Source organism: Pyrgilauda ruficollis, unplaced genomic scaffold (genome assembly GCF_017590135.1).
Source record: "Pyrgilauda ruficollis isolate IOZ18807 unplaced genomic scaffold, ASM1759013v1 scaffold16, whole genome shotgun sequence".
Classification (NCBI taxonomy): Eukaryota; Metazoa; Chordata; class Aves; order Passeriformes; family Passeridae; genus Pyrgilauda; species Pyrgilauda ruficollis.
Window position 1 is genome coordinate 13,278,634 of NW_024514764.1, and position 18,811 is coordinate 13,297,444.

At 58.5% G+C, this 18,811-nt stretch overlaps 1 protein-coding gene across 2 annotated transcripts in view; it reads left to right on the forward strand.

The window, feature by feature from the left end:
* Nucleotides 1–12,223, forward strand: part of RAB11FIP3 (RAB11 family interacting protein 3) — a 77,278-nt gene extending 65,055 nt beyond the window's left edge. For both annotated transcript variants that reach the window (XM_041462135.1, XM_041462136.1), the window contains 8 exons: nucleotides 847–940; nucleotides 2,416–2,519; nucleotides 4,290–4,430; nucleotides 5,232–5,313; nucleotides 7,538–7,675; nucleotides 8,587–8,742; nucleotides 9,134–9,274; nucleotides 9,981–12,223. In XM_041462135.1, the coding sequence (XP_041318069.1) occupies nucleotides 847–940; nucleotides 2,416–2,519; nucleotides 4,290–4,430; nucleotides 5,232–5,313; nucleotides 7,538–7,675; nucleotides 8,587–8,742; nucleotides 9,134–9,274; nucleotides 9,981–10,094 (970 nt within the window). In that variant the 3' untranslated portion in view covers nucleotides 10,095–12,223. The remainder of the gene's footprint in view (nucleotides 1–846; nucleotides 941–2,415; nucleotides 2,520–4,289; nucleotides 4,431–5,231; nucleotides 5,314–7,537; nucleotides 7,676–8,586; nucleotides 8,743–9,133; nucleotides 9,275–9,980) is intronic.
* Nucleotides 12,224–18,811: the final 6,588 nt, after the last annotated feature.

An 18,811-nucleotide genomic window follows, 5' to 3' on the forward strand; every position in this document is an offset into this window, starting at 1 on the left:
ATGCCAGTTGTGCTTAGTGAGTCCTGGCATGAACACACTGTGTAGTGGGAGGAATTCGAGAGCCAATGGTACAAATTCTTGGGAAAAACAGAGGTTTAAAGAGACCTCTGTGGTTTTGTCATCCATTCCCTGCTCAAAGCAGGAGAGCAGAGTGTTCTCCTTCCGCCTGGGGTGCCAGGGCTGGAACGCACCCCCTCTCCAGGGCAGATCCACAGCCATGTCGAGGGAGCAGCTCCTCTCCAGGGTGTCCTTTAGCTGGTCACAAAGCCAGGGACACCGAGCAGCTCCTCTCCAGGGTGTCCTTTAGCTGGTCACAAAGCTGGGGACACCGAGCAGCTCCTCTCCAGAGTGTCCTTTAGCTGGTCACAAAGCTGGGGACACCACTGTTGAGGCCTCGTTAATGTTTAGCTCACCCGGGCTGGGGGGTCACAGCAGCCTCAGCGGGGTTTGCCCCTCTCCCTCCCCTTACACCCCACTTCTTCCCAGCCTTATCAGCATTGGGAGTACTCTGGCCTTTGCTGGGTAATCCACGGCCTTGGGACTGGGCTAAAGAAAGAAAGTGGGAAGAGGGAGCTCTTATCTCTTCCCATTCCAAAGAGCAAGAGCAATGATCCCGGTGTGAAGTCCCGGGAGCATGTCCACGTTGGAGCGCTGGATTTCCCGGGAAAGCTCCGCGGTGAGGGGACATCCAGCACTTGAGGAGCAGTGCTGACAGATCCCTGGAGAGGCTGAGGAGGGCGGGAGGTGGCGGGCGGGCCAGCCGCTGTCCCCTGGTGTCAGCATGGTGCCGCTGCTGGGGCTGATGCCGGTGCTGCTGTGGGTCGGGGTGGTTTGTCTCTGTTTCAGGCAGCTGCACCAGACGAGCTCGCTGGCCGCGGGGGTGATGGAGGAATCCTACCGGGAGAGCCTGGAGTGCACCGACGAGGACATCACCGACAAGGTGGGGCCTCCTTCCCTCCTGCCCTCGGCCTGGGCCGTCAGCATCCAGCTGGTGTTGTGCTGGTGCCCTGAGCTTTTCTGAGATGTTGAGAGGAAGGGGTTCTAGGGTGAGGTCTGTGTTACCCTGCAGGGTTCAGTGCCTTGCAGTGCTCCAGTGTTCCCAGGCAAGATCAGGCTGAAGCTCCTCCCTGTGCAGATGGGACATGGGGAGCCCTCCCCGTGGAGGGGATGGAGGAGCAGAGGAGCGCTCCAGGTGCTGTGCAGGGTCAGGAGGTGACACTGGAGCTTCTCCAGGGGCAGTGGCTTCCCCCAGAGTGCTGGGAGGAGGAATGGACTGTTCACAGGCAGCATTTTCACTTCTCCTTCACACAAGAAGATGTTCTCAGGTTCTGCTTTTCTGAGGCAACCCACCCAATGTGAAACAGGGACTTCCTCTCCCTGCTCGTGCTGTCAGGGTAGAGTTGATTTTGTGCTCGTGCTGATAGGTTTTCCTGGGATATTACAAGAAAAGAGTTGTAGGATAAGATGGGAGCACAGGAAACATTGTTTGAGTATTCCTAGTTAAAAAAAAAAAAACAGGGAAAAGAAGGTATGGGAAAGAAGCTAAGAATTTGTAGATGTCTACTGAAGTCCTGAAACTCCTTGGAAACTCCTGAAACTCAGGAAGTCCTGAAATTTCCTTGGAAATGGCTTTCTATCTCTGGAATATGAATGTCCTGAGGAGCTGTGTGTGAAAGAGAAATGTCTATGTGTGGCTGCACTTGGAAATAATTATAATGCAGAGAGACCTTTAAAATATAAATAAAAATCAACATTTTTCCAAGGGGAAGTTGAATAAAATAGCTGGGAAACCAACTTTGACTTGGGAAACCTTTGATGGAAAAGGCACTGCTGGGAAAGGCCTTGTGTGTCTGCATGGCCTCTTTAATACTCCCATGTCTCCTGCCCTTCTCCCAGAGCCAGGGTTTGGCTTTTCTAGACATTTCTTTTCTTCGGCTTTTCTTCTCATTTCTTTTCCCCCAGGATTGTTTTATATGGAATTTGAATGAATTAAATGCAAATACAGCTGGAGTACAAGTACAGGGAGAAAATCCTCACCTTTGCTCCTTCCCCACCAGCTGGCATTGATCCCTGTAAATTCAGGATTTCCATCCTGTTCCAGGCAGTGGGGAGTTATCCAGCCTCAGGGCTGCACATGGAGCTCTAGAGATCCACCAGGATCTTTCCCTCTAGACTCCTTTTAGGATGCCATCAGGAAGGGGTTGAAGGAAGGAAAGAGTGAAGTGTTTGACCCCAGACTGGTTCACGAGAACCATCAGAACCTGGGCAACTGGGTGGAGAAGGATGTTTTAAAGGGGTGCTTTAAATCAAGTCATGACTGCCCAATTGCAGTGGGAACCCTGCTTGTTTGGGGATGCTGTGGGGGCTGTCTGGGTGTGGGGCTGCCCAGAGGCTGATCCCTGTCCCTGCTGGCAGGTGGTGTTCCTGGAGAAGCGGGTGACGGAGCTGGAGAAGGACACGGCTGCCAACGGGGAGCAGCACAGCCGCCTCCGGCAGGAGAACCTGCAGCTGGTGCACAGGTGAGAGCCTCACCTGGGGGGCCTTTCCCCCTCCTCGTGCTCCAGCTCCCTTCCCAAATCCAAACCATAGCCCTCAGCAGGGATGTTGACTCCATCCCAGCTGCGAACAAGACACAGTGACATGGAGATTTTCTATTTTATGGGCTTAAGTTCTCTGGAGCTCCAGGACTTGGCTTCTGGTGATTTTTACATATGGATTTTAATTGCTTGAGCTGTGTCAGGGAGGGTCAGGCTGGAGCTCAGGGAGAGGGGGTGCTGGGCACTGCCCAGGCTCCCCAGGGAATGGGCACAGCCAGAGGCTGCCAGAGCTCCAGGAGTGTTTGGACAATGATCTCAGGGATGCCCAGGGTGGGATTGTTGCTGTGGCTGTGCAGGACTGGGAGCTGGAATCCATGGTCCTTGTGCCTCCCTTCCCACTCAGGATGGGTTTTTGTTGTTGTTGTTTGTCTTTTGGTTTGGTTTTTTTTTTTTTAATGTGCTTCCCTGCTCCATGTGTCCCTCCCAAAAGGTCTCTGGAACTCTTGGTCTTGGCTTTTTAAAATATATATGTATTTATATTTATATTTATATTTATATTTATATTTATATTTACTATATTTTCCTGCCCCACATGCCCCTTTCAAATGATCTCTGGAACTCCAAGGCTTGCCTCATGCTGGATCCAGGCCAGGGTGCAGCCCTTTGGATCCCACATGATGTAATCCCTGTGTGTGCTAATCTGCCAGGCTCCTCTCTCCCAGCATAGCTTTACCCTGGGCAGATAAACCCTGCACAGTTTATCTATAGGGCTGTAATTCTGTTAAGTAACAGTCGTGTCAGGGAGCTGAGCCACTCAAACAAAGGTTTCCCTAAGCCCTGATAAACTTGGGAGTGAGGGAAATGTTTTCACTTCAGCAGCTTGGCCCGGAAGTGTCAGCTGGCTCTGGGTGCTGGGGAGGAGTGGGATCAGCTGGGAAAAGCTTTCTCCTGGGAAAAGCCTTCTCCTAGGAAAAGCCTTCTCCTGGGAAAAGCCTCCTCATGGGTGAAACCGCTGCAGAATTTCCAGCTCCCAGCCCCATCCTTGCAAGTGCTGCCCATGGCAGGGGGTGGGATGGGATGGGCTTTAAGGTCCCTCCCAGCCCCAACCCTTCTGGATTCTGTGATCTGCAGTTCTGCTGACACTGAGGGAAGGGTGACCTGCAGATCCCCTGGTTTTTGTTGGGATCGCAAGAGAGTGAAAAGAAGAAGGATTGAGGCTGTTGCCTTTTCTCAGCAACAAGACCACTTCCTGCTGGAAACAGCTGAAGGAGGATTTCTTTGCCATGGCTACTGCAGGTGGAACCACAAACCCTGGGATTTGTTTTTGGATTAGATGCTCTTAAAGGTCTTTTCCATCCTCAGTGACTCTGAGATTCCCATTAAGAGATGTGTATGTGTGTGGCTGCACTTGGAAAAAAATTCTAATGCATAGAAGACATTTAAAAACAATTAAAATTAACTTCTTTCCCAGGCTGGGAATTGAATAACATGCTTGTGTTCCTTAAGGCATCTGACTTGGGAAGCCTGTGATGGAAGAGGTGCTGCTTCTCCTGCTGCATCTGCTGGGATGCAGTGAAGCTGTGTGAGATGGTGATTGGTGTGTTTTCCCTGGAAGCTTGTTCTGTTTTACCATCTCCTTCTCCCAGCTCACCTGAGGGGTGGGAAAGGGGCTGGGAAGAGAGTCTGGTCCCTGCCTGGGGATGGCAGCCTGCTCCTAAGGACAGTTCAATCCCCTCTTTGTCCTCTCTGCAGAGCAAACGCGCTCGAGGAGCAGCTGAAGGAGCAGGAGCTGAGGGCTGACCAGACCCTGCTGGAGGAGATCAAGAAGCAGAGGGAGCTGCTCAGCAAAATGGAGAGGGAGAAGAGCATTGAGATCGAGAACCTGCAGGCCAGGTAGGGCTGGGGGCGGGGGGGCAGCTCTCCTGGAGCCACCCCAGAATCTGTGCCCAGGCAGCCCTGGGGGGACACAGGGAGGCAGGCAGGGAGTTTGGTTCAAGGTGTGACTAAAGTCACCACAAACCCTGGGTTTTGGTTATTTCCACCTTTGGCCCACAGACCTAATCTCGGATTCTTTATTTGAGCTGCTCTGATGCATTTTAAGTTTAGCTCCCATCCTTTATCCATGTGCCTGCCCTGCAGCGTGGGGATGAAGAGGGATTTGTTAGTGCTTCTTCCCATAAATGACCCCTTTTAATGCCCAGATGCTTTCCACCTTGATGGAAACAGGCAAATACCTGGGAAAGAGGCAGAGTGTCCCAGCCAGTGTGCTTCGTGCTGCCTGGTGGATTCCAAAGGAAGAAGTGGGGTGGAAGAGGTGTCAATTATTTGACAAGGTTTTTCCAGCTTGCCCAGAGTGTTCTGCTGTTGTTCATCCCATGCAGTCTATGGAAGGTGAACAGTGGGGTTTTACCTGGGAATGCAAACCCAAAGCCCTCTCTGACCCCCAGTTCTGTTGTCTCTGCTGCTGAGGCTTGTCCAAGGACTGAAAAAACCCTTGGAACAAGGAATAGCACTGGAGCTGATGGATGTCAGCGTTGTGTAGATGCCTCTCTCCTTCCCCTGGCAGCAGAAATATCTCAGGGTTTCCTGGAACAGATTAATCCCTGCTGGCTTCCCTTTGGTTTAGTGTTCCTGGGGATGTTTTCTCCCCCACGTGGGATGCTGGGATGAGTCTCACACCCATTCCCTCTGCAGGCTGCAGCAGCTGGATGATGAGAACAGCGAGCTGAGGTCCTGTGTCCCCTGCCTGAGAGCCAACATCGAGAGGCTTGAGGAGGTGAGGCCAGAGGGTGCCTGGTTTTGGGATGAAATTCTGGCTTTGGGATGAATTTTCATGAACATGAAATCCATTTAATGTTACAAACCAGTTGCTTCCATTCTCCAGTCGCTGCACACCCCACTTTGGACAGCACTATCCCACAGAGTTATCCTTGCAGTTTCCCACTGTTCAGCCTGGAAGCTTGGAATAAACCCCTGATAAATCTCTGTGGCAGTGCCTGCTCAGGAGGGGACTCGTGCCCTCTTGTGGAAGCTTGTCCCCATCCCTGTGGCCAGTTCAGTGCAGGGGGGCAGGCATGCTCCATCTCCATGTCCTGGGATTTGTGAGTTGAGTTTTCAAAGATCCATGTCACCTCCCAGCCCCTCTCACTGTCACCCTGCTCAGGATCCAAGGCCCTGCAGGGCTGGGGCGTCCCGAGGCTCCTTGGGGTGGGCAGGAGCCTCACCTTCAGGGATAGTGTGGGTCACAGGTGGGACACCTGGAACAGGGGCTGCATTTTGTCTCTGCCAAGCTTGGGGCAGAATTAAGGTTAAAATTGAACTGAAATCAAACCTCCTCTCCCAGCTGAAGGGCCTGAGGCATTTTACCCGTGTTTAATCCCACGGGAGAGCTCTGCAGCTCCATCCCTTCTGATGTGGTCTTCATCTGCCAGGACCTTGTGAGCACAGCTGAGGCTGGGGGCAGAAAAACCCCAGTGGCTCTGAGGATGAATTCCCTGCCATGGTGTGTTTCAGCCACGGGAAGTTGGTTGTGATCCATGCAGAGCCGTTCTCCTTTCCTCCACAGTGGATGGGTGAAGGAGGAGCAAGAGCTGCACTCACTGCCCTCCCTGCCCAGGAGAAGCCTGGATGATGAGCTGCTCTCCTGTCCAGTGCCCAAAAATCAGGATTTTGTTGTCAGTGTTGCCTTTCCTGCTGGCCTGGTGCCTTTGGTGCTGCTCCATGGAGCAGGACACCCCCAAGCTGTGGAGTCTTTGCTTCTTTTCTGCCAGGGTCAGGATTAAATCACAAGAAGGTATTTCTTATTGGGACTCAGATGTTTATTAGTTTTTATCTCTGTTACACTCTCACAAACCTGAGAACACATACTCCAACATACTAAAAATGGAGCCCCATCTCTCTCTCTACAAGAAATTCTCAGCAGCCAGGGCTCCAGCACAGAGCCAGCATCTGGAGCTCCCCCATGGAGCTGCTCCTCAGCCCTGTGTGCCACAGGCCATCCATCAGCAGCACTGCAGGGGCTCCTGTGGCATTGGTGGAGTTCTGAAAGCCAAAACCTTTCCCATGGGGCTGGAAGCTGTGAGCCCAGGGAGATTTGGAAGGGCAACAATGGTAAAACTTGTGGGTTGAGGGAAAAGACAGTTTATTAAGTAAAGCAAAAGCTGCCCACAGAAGCAAAGCAAAACAAGGAGTTAATCACTGCTTCCCAAGGCAAACAAGTGTTCAGGCATCTCCTGGAAAGCAGGGCTCCATCATCAAGCAGGGAGCCTAACTGTGACTTGGGAAGACAAATGCCATCACTCCAAACACCCCCTTTTTCTCATTCTTCCCCCACCTTATATTGAGGAACATGTTGTCATATAGTATTAAATACCCATTTTGAGTTTTGGGATCGGCTGTCCCAGCTGTGTCCCCTCCCAGCTCCTTGTGCACCTCCAGAATCCTTGATGGTGGGGTGGAGTGAGAAGCAGAAAAAGCCAATCACAGGCAGAAGGTGCTGCTCTAGGGGCTGTTGGCATCTTCACCTGCATCCCAAACATTCTGCCAAGGCTTTGGGGAGGAGAAGGGAACAGAGCTGGGCTGTGTGTTTTACATCCTGGCTTCAACTGGTCTATTCCTTCTTGGATCAGCCCTCAATTCAAACCTTTCATATCTGAAACCAAGAGGGAGGTAAAGATCTCAGATTCAGGACTTTTCTGAAATCCAGACATAAGGAGCTTTATGATTTAATGTCTCTCCTTGGCCTGGAGCCCCGTGCTGGCCCCAGCCCATCCCACACCAGCAGTGTGCTTCCCAGAAAACAGCACAAGGGTGGATATTCATGTGGATTCACTCTGGAGCCATCCCTGGCTGCCTCCCTCAGTGCTGCCAAGCCCCAGGCTCTGAGCAGATGAGATCCCAGCAGGCAGAGTCTCCTGGTGCCTCAGGAGAGGAGCATTCCCTGCGGAGCCAGCACCCAGCCAGGCCCCAGGGCCTCTCACTGGGCTCTCGTGTCCTTGCAGGAGAAGCAGAAGCTGCTGGATGAGATTGAGGACCTCACTGTGCAGCTCACAGAGGAGCAGGAGAAAAAGAGGAAGATGGGGGACAAGCTGAGTCAGGAGAGGCACCAGTTCCAGAAGGAGAAGGAGTCAACGCAGGAGGTGAGTGGAGTCCGGGCCTCCACAGCCCTGTCCCCAAAGTGTGGGAATCTGGCCTTGGCAGCCTCTCCAGAAATGGGTGCCTGGAGCAGTGAGTGCTGCCTGGGCAGAGGAGAGGGGTTCAGCAGCAGCACCTCCGTCACTTGTGCTGCTGTGGAATTCATCCAGCATTGTCCCTGCAAGGGGCTGTGCCACCCTGGCCCCTTCTCTTCCTGCCTGGAAGGAGCAGCGGCAGAGGCACATGGAGCCAGCAGGAGCAGAGGGTGTGGGAGCTGAGTGCTTGGGGGCTGGAACACACCCTCCCAGTGCTCCCATCATCTGTGCCTGGTGATTCCAGCTGGAGGCCCAGGCAGGGCTGGCTGTGGTGGCAGGAAAGGAGCTCTGGCCCAAAGTTGTCACCGTGGTGTCACTGAGGGCTCTGGGGTGAGAGGGGACCCAACCATGCAGCAGAGGGAGCTGGCTGGGAAGGGACCCACATTGCTGGGGGGGTCTTTGCTGCTGCAGACCCAAACCCAGCATCTTTGGCCCTCCAACAAGGTCCTTGCAGGGCTGTGCTCATATGTTTCAGTAGCTCCCCATCTCCTGCTTGCTGGAGGTGTGAGGGAGAAAGAGGAAACCAAGCTCTGCCCAGAAAGCAATTCAATCATGGAATGGTTTGGGTTGGGAGGGACCTCAAAGCTCATCTTTGTTCCACCCCCTGCCATGGCAGGGACACCTTCCACTGTCCCAGGTTGCTCCAAGCTCCATCCAGCCTGGCCTTGGACACTGACAGGGATCCAAGGGCAATGACTGCTGTGGCCAGCAATCCTGCTGCAGCAATCCACAGAGCTGCTCCCACAGCAGCCACATCCAGAGGGTGCTGCTGGATCTCCCAGGCCTGTGGCACTCAGCTGTCCCCTTGCCTTGCTCTGCAGCTCATCGAGGACCTCAGGAAGCAGCTGGAGCACCTGCAGCTCTTCAAGCTGGAGGCAGAGCAGCGCAGGGGCCGGAGCAGCAGCATGGGGCTGCAGGAATACAACAGCAGGACACGGGAGACAGAGCTGGAGCAGGAGATCAAGCAGCTCAAGCAGGTAAGGAGGGCTGGGCTGGCAGGGAGATGGTTCCCTGATGCCAAGGGAGGACCAGCAGGGTCCAGGGGCTTTCTCCTAAGGGATGGACTGGATCCAGGAGCCCAGTGCTGTCTTGCTTTCCTGTCCTGGGAGAGGGAGGTTGGTGCTTTCTCAGGGACAGCAGGAGCTCTTCTCTCTGCTGTGTTCCCTGGATCTTCCCAGTGCGTCTCATGCTTCCAGAGGTTCTCCAGGCTCTGCTGAGATGGAGGCAGCAGCCCATGTGCTGTTCCCAGCCCCGTGTGAGCTGTGTTAGGGTGAAAGCCCCTGTCTGCCTTTGCTGGTCTGGATGAGCTCTGAGCACCAGGTGCTCCAGCAGCGTGTGATTTGGGGTTTATCCTGTGTATGTGAACAGGATAACAGGAACCTGAAGGAGCAGAACGATGAGCTGAATGGGCAGATCATCAACCTGAGCATCCAGGGAGCCAAGAACCTGTTCTCAGCCTCCTTCTCAGAGTCCCTGGCAGCAGAGATCAGCTCTGTCTCCAGAGATGAGGTACGTGCCATGAGGAGCTCACGCTGCACCCTCCTGAGTGCCCCCACCTGGTATGGCCTGGGAGGGGTTGATGTGCCCTGTCTGTGGCCCAGCCCATGCCCAAAGTTCCCCTGAAAGCTGGCAAGAACAGAAAAATCCCCACACAATTATCTGTAGAGCTCTCAGGACTTACCCTGCCTGCCAGCCCTCCCTCCTGGGAGCAGGGAAGCTGCTCCCTGCCCACTTGCTGATTCTGGCAGCTCTGCTTTTCTGGAACAGCCCTCCCCTTCCAGGACAGAGCAGCCACCATGGGCTGTGTCCATCAGTCTGGAGCTGTCTTTAAACCCCTGGGAGCCAGGATATTCCCCCGGAGATCCCAGCTCCTCCAGGACATGTTCTCCCTGAACACCAACCAGGGGTGGCTGAGCCTGCACAAGCACTGGAATTCAGTCTTTAACACCTCAAGAAGTGGGGAAACACACCTGGATATTTTGGGAATCCAATGGAGATGTGATGCTCCATGCTCGCTCCAGGGCCCCATCAGGCTGAGAGCTCGAGGAAGGACAGGAGTGAGCAGAACCAGTTTTTCCCTGGCCATTTAAACAGGGTTGGGAATGTCCCAGTCCAGAGTGAAGAGCCAGGGAGTCACCCATGGATGCACAGAGCCACAGGACGCCCTGAGCAGTGTCAGGCAGTGACCTCTCCCTCCCTCTCCCCTCTGCTGCAGCTCATGGAAGCAATCCAGAAGCAAGAGGAGATCAACTTCCGCCTGCAGGATTACATCGACAGGATCATCGTGGCCATCATGGAGACCAACCCCTCCATCCTGGAAGTCAAGTAATACAGCCAGGAGGATTTGGTGCTCTGAGAGGATGAAGAGGGACTCCAAACGTCTTTGCACTTGATGAAGGCACAAGGAAGCCTCAGGTCGGGGAGTGACTGAGCCACGGACCAGGGAAAAGGAAAACCAGCAGCCAGGCTTTGTTGTCTGACTCCGTTGTTTTGAAGCCCTCCTGGCTGTGGAGGGGTGAAAGGGAACCTGGAGAAGGAGCTCAGGAAAGGGACACTGCAGGAAGTGCCTGTGGCGCTGGGGACTGTCCCGACAGGCACCGCCCCTCCGAGGGACGCTGCGAACGGGAGAGCGGGATGGAGATGGAAGCGACAGCGCTGACTTTGCCCTGCCCGGCCCGAGCATCTGCCGTGCCAAAATGTCCCTGACACACTCACCGGGCAGAGCTGGGAACCAGGGAAGCGCCTCCCGGACTCGCACAACATTGGGGTTTGGTTTTGGTTTGGGGTTTTGGGGTTTTTTTTTAATTAACTTAATGCAAATGGCCTCATCCAGCTGGCTCAGCCCATCCTTGCCCCGTGCTCCTGCTGGGGCCGGCTGCGTGCAGAGCCCTCCGTGGCTGCGGGGGCAGCCCGGGGCTCTTGGGGACAGGGCGTGAGCACACTCGGTCACCTGCCTCCTTATTTATTTTTGCTGTCTGTGGCTCAGTACTGTCGGCACGTCTCGGCATCCCGGCTCCACTCTCTCCTCCTCCCTCCTCCTCCTGCCGGGCTCTGCCGCTGAGGCGGCTCCGGGAGGAGCTGTCACTCGTCCCCGCTGGGGACGGACTCGTGGGGCAAGGCTGCAGCTCCTCACCCCGCGCTGGAGGCCGGTCCTGGCCGCCTCTCCTCGTCCTGGGTGGGACACGCAGCACTTTGGGAGCTGCAGCGGAGAGGCCCGAGGTCCCCGGCTCACCTCCCGAATCCTGGGGACAGTGGCCTGTGCCATTCCCAGCCGGAGCAGGGCTCTGCTGGTGATAGCTGCGGCCCTGGAGGGAGGGCCTGCTCCGGCTGCCTTTGCCCCGCTCCCTGCGCGGGCCAGGGGCTGGAGGAGCCGCGCTCGTTCCTCACCCCTGGCACCGGCCGGGGCTGGAATCTCTGTGCCGATGGGGAGGGGAGCTGGAGAACACCAGCGGCTCCCTGGGAAACAAAAGCCATGTTTACATCAGACAGCTCTGGGCTTGCTGGCACAAGCGGCCGTGGCACAGCGTGACCCCGGGAGTGGCCGCTGTCCCCCCCTGCTCCTCTGGGCTCCCGGGAGGAGCCAGCCAGCGGAATCCCAGGGATCGGCTTCGACCCGCGGTTCCTCTTCCTGCTCGTCAGGTTTTGGGAATGCCAGGACGGCCTGGAAGCAGAAGCCACAGCAATCCCGGGGGTGCCTGCTCCCCCCAAGCCCTTTCCAGCCCTCGGGGTGGCCCTGTGCAGGGGGACGTGGCCGCTGTCACCACCTCATCCCAGGGGACAGCTGCCAAGCCACGGCCACGGCACCTCTGGGGGCTGATCCCGCAGAGCCCCGGCGGGGCAGCGGGGCCGGGGTGAGCCCGGGGCAGCTCCTGCACCCCAGCCCTCCCTCCCTGCCTCCCTCCCTGCCCCGAGGCCGCGGGAAGAAGCCACGTAATGTATATTTCCAGAGAAGCTTTGGGTGTAAATCAGTGTATACTTGGAGAGGGAAAATTTTTCTATCTTGTAGAGTAGGTATTTTTATAGAATGAAGGTTGATCCATTTTTTTAATACTTTAAAAGAAGAGAGAAATGTATCTGTGTATACACAAAAGCATATATATATATATATATGTATAAATATATAAATATTGGAGATCTGCCTTTCTCAACCGGGGATCCCAGATCCCCAGGTCTCAAACAATCGTTTGTTTTTTCCTGTCGCTCTCACAGAGGTACTGTAACTGTAAATAAGCACTGGGAAAAAAAAGTTTTAAGCAAACAAAAAGCACTGACTTGCACATTCACCATGCTTTAAAGTCCCTATGGAGAGAGAAAAACAAAAACAAAAACTGTACATCCTGAAAATGTTCCTCTTTCCCGACCGGTATGTGAAGGAAGTCCCCCAAAAAAGAGGCAAAAACGGTATTGTCTTAACTGATGTATCAATTCTTGTCGGATTAAAAGCTGTTACTATTCCTGCCCAGAGACTTTTTTTCCACAGAGGTGGATTGGAGCATCCTGAGGGTCCCAGTGCTGGATCGGAGCATCCCCAGTATCCAAGTGCTGGATCTCCAGTGGGGCTGGATTGAGTGGAAATGCTCCTGCACCAAGGAATGCCCTGATTTTGGGAGGATGAGGATGAGGGAGGCTGGAGCTGGCTGGAATGCCCTGATTTTGAGAGGATGAGGATGAAGATGAGGATGAGGATGAGGGAGGCTGGAGTTGGCTGGAATGCCCTGATTTTGGGAGGATGAGGATGAGGATGAAGATGAGGATGAGGATGAGGGAGACTGGACCCTGCTGATTCCAGAGGGATCAAGGTCAGAGGGAGCCAAATCTCCCCAGCCAGCCAAGCTGTGTGGGTGGGAATGGGGAATTCCCCCTTCACCTTCCTGGAGGATCCAGGTGGGACCCTCGGAGCTGATCCTGCTGCCCAGGGACGGGGCAGGCTGGGACAGGGACTCGTGGGTCTGCTCCAGGCAGGAACACGGAGCTTTCCTTCCCTCCACTCCGGGAGACCCCCCTCGGAGCACTCGGCTGTTCTGAACTGCTCCAAAAATCCCTTAAACGCCCTCACCTCCCTGCTAAGCTGCTCCCCACCCCTCTAAGCCTCCTCCACCTCTCCCCACCCCTTTTAAGCTGCCCCAAAGGGCCCGAACGTGCAAAATCCCCTCCCAGCTCCCGCCGTGCCTCCGGATGGCTCCAGACTGTTCCTCTGAACTGCTCCGGGCAGCCCTGGAGCTGCAGCACGGAGCTGGGAAAGGCTCTGACACACCCTGAGAGCTCTGAAACCCCCCAGATTGCTTCAGACTGCTCCTCACTGCTCAGGGCAGCGCTGAGGCTCCAAAACATCCCCAGAGCTGCTCCAAAACATCCCAGAGCTCCTCTAAAACATCTCTGAGCTGCATAAAACATCCCAGAGCTGCCCAAAACCATCCCAGAGCTCCTTCAAAACATCCCTGCCATGCTCTAAAGTGTCCCTGGACTGCTCTAAAACCATCCCTGAGCTGCCCTAAACTGTCCCTGAGCTGTCCTAAGCATCCCTGAGCACCTCTGGAACATCCTGGAGTTGTCTTAAACCATCCTTGAGCTGCCTAAAATATCCCTGAGCTGCCCTAAAACATCTCTGAGCACCTCCAAAGCATCCCTGAGCATCTGTAAATCACCTCTGCAGCATTCCAAACTGCTCTCACCCTGCAAGCAGCTCTAGAGTGCACCAAAGGTTTCCCTAAACACCTCTAAAACCTCCTTTTAAAAATTCCTCTGAAATCTCAACCTCCAATATCTCGAAGCTGCTCTAGAAATGGGGTAGGTAAATAGCTCTGGGGGCTTTTCTGTGCTGCTGGGTTGCCTCAAGGAGCTATAAATCTCCTTTGAGCAGCTCAGGCTCTGGAAGGATGGAGCTCTGGCCATTACTGAACCACTTGAACTGCTCAAACACCTCTTGTGCTCCTCCAACCAGCCCTGAAAGGCTCAAACTGCCTCGAAGTAGCACTTGAAGCCCTCTAAACTTTTCTAAAACTCCTCGAAATAGCTCAAAACGGATCATAGAAAAGGTCTCCTGGCAGCTCTGAAGCTCTCAAAGCCTCCTCTGTGCAGCTGTGAAACTCCTCGAGTGTCCCAACAGCCTCCAAAAGGCCTTGAAACGCTCTGGACCTTCTTCATGTGCCTCTCAAAAGGGTTAACATTTTTAATAACATCTCTAAACTCAGTTTGCAACTACCCTAAACCCCCTCTGAATGACATCAGAGGGGCTCAGGCAACCCTAAAACAACTCCAAACTTCTCAAGAACTCAAGAAAAAAAAAATAATAATCAGGGCTGCTCCAAAGCACTCCAGCTCTTCTGCACCTCCTCTGAAAAGGGCTCTCTGAATAGCTTAAAACCTCTCCAACCTTTTCAAAACTGCTTCATAAAAGTCCTAAAGCTCCGAAGCTCTGCATCCTCAGAAGAGCTCCAGAGCTGGTCCCAGCCCAGCCCAGCTCTGCCCCTTCCACCCAGCTGGGGGGCTGAGCACGGTGACAAACCTCCAGTCCAGGGGGCAGGTCTGGGCCACTCATGGCCAGAAGGACCTGGAGGGGCTGGAGGGGATCCAGGGAAGGGAACAGAGCTGGGGAAGGGTCAGGAGCACCAAGAGGGGCTGAGGGAGCTGGGAAAGGGGTTCAACCTGGAGAAAAGGAGGCTCAGGGGGATCTTGTGGCTCTGCACAGCTGACAGGAGGGGACAGCCAGGGGGTCGGGCTGTGCTCCCAGGGAGCAGGGACAGGAGAAGGGGAAATGGCCTCAAGTTGTGCCAGGGGAGGTTTAGGTTGGATATTGGGAAAATTCCTTCATGGAAAGGGTGGTCAGGCACTGACACAGCTGCCCAGGGCAGTGGTGGTGTCTCCATCCCTGGGGGGGTTTGAAGATGTGGATATGGCACTTGGGGACAGGGTTCAGCAGTGCTGGGGGACATTTGGACTTGATCTCAGAGGACTTTCCCAACCACAACAATCCTGTGGTTCTATGGGCCAGTGGCACTTCTGAATGTCCCCAAAGCCTGGCCACAACCAAGGCCACCACCATCATGTCCCACGTGCCCTGGTCCCTGTCCTGTGTCTCCACACAGGGCTGGGTCCAGCAGGGCTCCATGTGTGTCCCCATCCGGGGCAGGAATGTGCTCCAGCCCACACGAGGGGCTCTGCTGCAGGAGAAGGGGTTGCTCTGTGTGCAGAAGGCATTTCCAGCTCCTTCCCCTTCCCCATCTGCTGCCGACCCCGGCCCGGGGCCGGGATGGGGTTAACCCTTGGCAGCCGGGCTGGAGGAAGGAGAGCCCCAGCCCTGGGCGAGGGGGGCAGCCCCAGTGCAGCCCTGACCCCGGGGCGCTGCCGGTGCCACCCCGTGAGACTCGCCGTGGGCAGAGCACCGGGATGGCCGCGGGGAGCGCAGTCCCCAGGGATGCTCCAGCCCCCTGCAGGGACACACCGGAGGGTGGTGACACCGCAGCAAAGACCCCACACCCAGCGGGAGACAGCGGCAGCAGCCCTGCCTGTTCCAGACCATTTTCCTTCTCTTGCTCGAAACTGGGAATTCCTGGTGATGCAGAACTTGGGGAGGACAGGCCGCTAGGAACCCCCTGCCCTGGAGCCTGGCAGGGCACCCCAGGCTGCCCGGGACCCCCGGCCGGGGGCTGCAGCATCCCAGCGCCCCGGGACGGGGCGGGCGCGGCGGAGCTGCGGGGGCCGGCCCGGGGGAGGCGGGGGGGTCNCTCCCCTCCCCTCCCCCGGCCGGTCCCCTCCTCCTTCCCCTCCCGCCGAGGGCAGCCGGCGCCGGCCCGTCCCGTCCCGGGGCTCGGTGGGCTCGGCCGCGCTGCCCCCTCCGCATGCGGGGGTCCCGGGTGGGCGGCAGCCCCGGCCCCCCCGGCCCCGCCATGGCCCGGCTCTCGGTCAAGGAGCACCTGGACGGGATCCTCTCCGACTTCGAAGGTGCGGCCCCCCCCGCAGGGACCCCCCCTCGGGGCTGGGAGGAACGGGGGTGCCGTGGGAGGAACGGGGGATGTCCCCGGGGGGGAACGCAGCTGTCCGGGCGTCTTGGAGGGCGGGGCTGCCCCCCAAGGGCTGAGCATCGTGGGGGGCTGCCCTTCCCCCGCCCGGAGGCTGATTTTGGGGGCGATGCTGCTGGCTGGGCTTTTTTGGGGGGCTTGGGTTGTCCCCAAGGGGGGAGCAGCGGGCACTGGGGTTCGGTCCGGGGGTTCGGCTGCTGCTGGGCTGGGGATCTTGGGGTGGGCTGAGCATGGTGGGGGCTGCGCTCCCCACAGGGGGCTGCGATTGGGGGGGATGCTGAGCTGCGCATCTTGGGGAGCCTGGGGGCTCCCCGGGGTCTCAGCATCGTAGGGGGCTGCGCTCCCCTCCGGGGGCTGTGTATTGGGGGCGGGGGGTGATGCCCCCGGGGGCTGTACATCGAGGGGGGCTGCACATCGTGGGGACACGGGGTGACGCCAGGGCTGGGCATCGTGGGGGCTGCTCTGCCCCCCAGCCCGGGGGATGCAGAGCTGCTCTGGGGGGCGCGGCTGTGGGGTGGGCAAGGGGGGCGACCGGGGCTGCAGGGAGCAGGGGAAGGTGTGGGACCCCCCGAGCCCGCGGTGTCCCCGTGCGCGCTCCCCGCGTGTGCGCGCTCTGCCCGCGGGCTGGGGGCTGCGGGGGGGCCGGGGCCGGGCCGGGGGCGGGAGGCGAAACCCGACCCCGGGGCTGCTGCTGCCCTCGCCGGGGAGGAATGTGTGCACCTACCCCGGGCACCTTAACCCCGCCGCTGCCGGCTGACACCCCTCAGCCCCCGCCAAACCTTCACATCCCCCCAAGCCCCCGCTGAACCTCTGCCACCGCTCCTTTACCTCCCACCACACCCTGAGCACCCTGCCCCCTCTAAACCTCCTGCTACCCCATCTCAACATCTCTCCCTCCACCTTCTGACACCCCACTTTCACCCCCTGCCATTCTCCCGATCCCCCATCTGTCCTAAAAACCTCCTGCCACCCCGCCTTCACCCTCTGCCACCCTCCAAGCGCCTGCCACCCCCACCTTGCCCTGCATCCCCTCGTTGCCCCCCCCCCCCCCATCACTCGGGACCTCTGCATGAAGCTGGGTCAGGAGCCAGAGGCAGGTTTGGGGTAAAAGGAGGCATTTTGGGCGGTACCAGACACATGGATGTGGGGAGGAGGTCGCCGACCCCGTGACCCCGTGGGCCCCGGCAGCCCGGCCGGTGGGGCAGGGCTGGACCGGCCGCGGAATTACCTGCCCTGGGGAGAGCTGTGATCGGCAGCGCCCACACCCCGGCCTCTGACCCCTGCCCTGCCCCGGGCACAGGGACACAGGGGAGGGGACAGGGTCGGACCGTCAGCACCCCGCTGCCCCCGCACCGCGGCTGAGGAAGAGGAGGGTGAGGGCGGGCTGGTGCCAGCGGGTGGGGTGCCGGGGCAGGCTGGCACACGCGCCGCCGCGGAGAGGATGCAGGGGCGCAGCGTGGGCCGCCCCACGGAGCCCCGGGGGGAAGCAGCCGCTCGGCGCTTGGCAGCGAGGGCGAAGCAGGATCTGGGGGGAACCTGGGCCCCCGCGCTCTTCCCCGCTGCCGGCACCGTGCGGAGCCCCTCGGGCAGCAGCTCCTGGGGAGCCTCCTGCGGGGCCGGGGGGAAGGAGGGGGCGGCTGCACCGTGGGGGTTCGCGGGGGTCACCCCCGTGGGGTCGGTCCCCCATCCTGTGCCAGGAGGGGCGGCAGCAGGAGCTTTGCACCGGGCCCGGAGCTGCGGAACCCTGGGGAGCCGAGGGGCCCGTGGGGGGCACGTTGGCACCCGGGGCTGTGCCGCGGGTTCGTGGCCGCTGTGAAGCCGCGTGGGAGGCGCAGCAGCAGCCACCAGAACGGGATGTGACAGTCCCCGAGCGTGGCGATGGTGCTGGCCCCCCTGCCATCAGCGGGCTCCAGGGTTAAGGCCCGGGAAAGGGCAGGAATCCTCCCCGGGTGCCGGGATGGATGCAGGGGGAGAGGGTCAGGCGGGGATCCGGTTACTCGGCCGGATCCCTTTCAGGGGGAATAAAGCGGGCAGTGTGCTGCGAGGGGAGCCGGCGGCACCGGCCAGATCAACCGGGGAACAATGATAAAACCCTCGAGGACCGCGCCGCAGGGCTGGGGAGGAGCTGGCGCCTGGCTGGGGTCCTCGGTGGGACGGGCTCATAATCAGGGGGCACCTCTGGTGGTGGGGGGACACACATGGGTCTGGGGACGGGTGCCATCGGGGACCACTCTGGTGCCACCATCTCTCTCTCCGTCCCCAGCCCTCAAGAAGTCGTTTGAGGCAGAAGATGGGGACGAGGCACCCGGCTCCTTGCTGTCCTCAGGCGAGAGCCACCAGCCACTGCAGCGCGGCCACCAGCCCCGCCTGGGCAGCGGCACCGGCCCGAGCCCGGTGCCCAGTCCCCTGCTGCGGACCCGGCTCGGCACCGGCCTGGCCACCGGCCGAGCCAACGGCACCGGCGGTACCGGCATCGCCCGCGCCGCCTCCTTCCAGAGCCGCCAGGCCTTGGCCACGGGGCCGGGCAGTGACGGGGAGAGCCAGCGCAGCTCATCCTCCAGCCTGGAGAGCCCCGCGCCCACCGGGCCCCCCCAGCCACCGAGCAGCCCCCCGGCGGCCAGCCCCGGCTTGAAGAAGGTCCCGTCCCACGGCAGCGTCTTCCCGGAGGAGCTGGATCATCCCCTCCGCGGTGCCGCCGCCAGCCACGGCTCCCTGCCAGCGCTGGACCTGCACATCGCCGAGGAACCGGGCCTGGGGACGCCGTGGGGCACCCAGAGCTCTGCAGCCCAGCCTCGCACCCACCAGCCTTCCTCTTTATCCTCCTCCTCCGCCCTGCCCCCATACGATGGCACAGAGACAGCCCCGGGGCTGCCCCTGCTCCCCGAGGGGCCGGGGGGGTGGGACACGGCTCCCCGCACGGTGTCCCGGCCGCTGCCGAGGGTCACCCTCAGCGCCAGCCCCATCCCGTCCCGCCGGGCCCCTGCTCAGCCCTGGGGACAGGGGGAGGCAGCCCTGGCTGAGGGCAGGG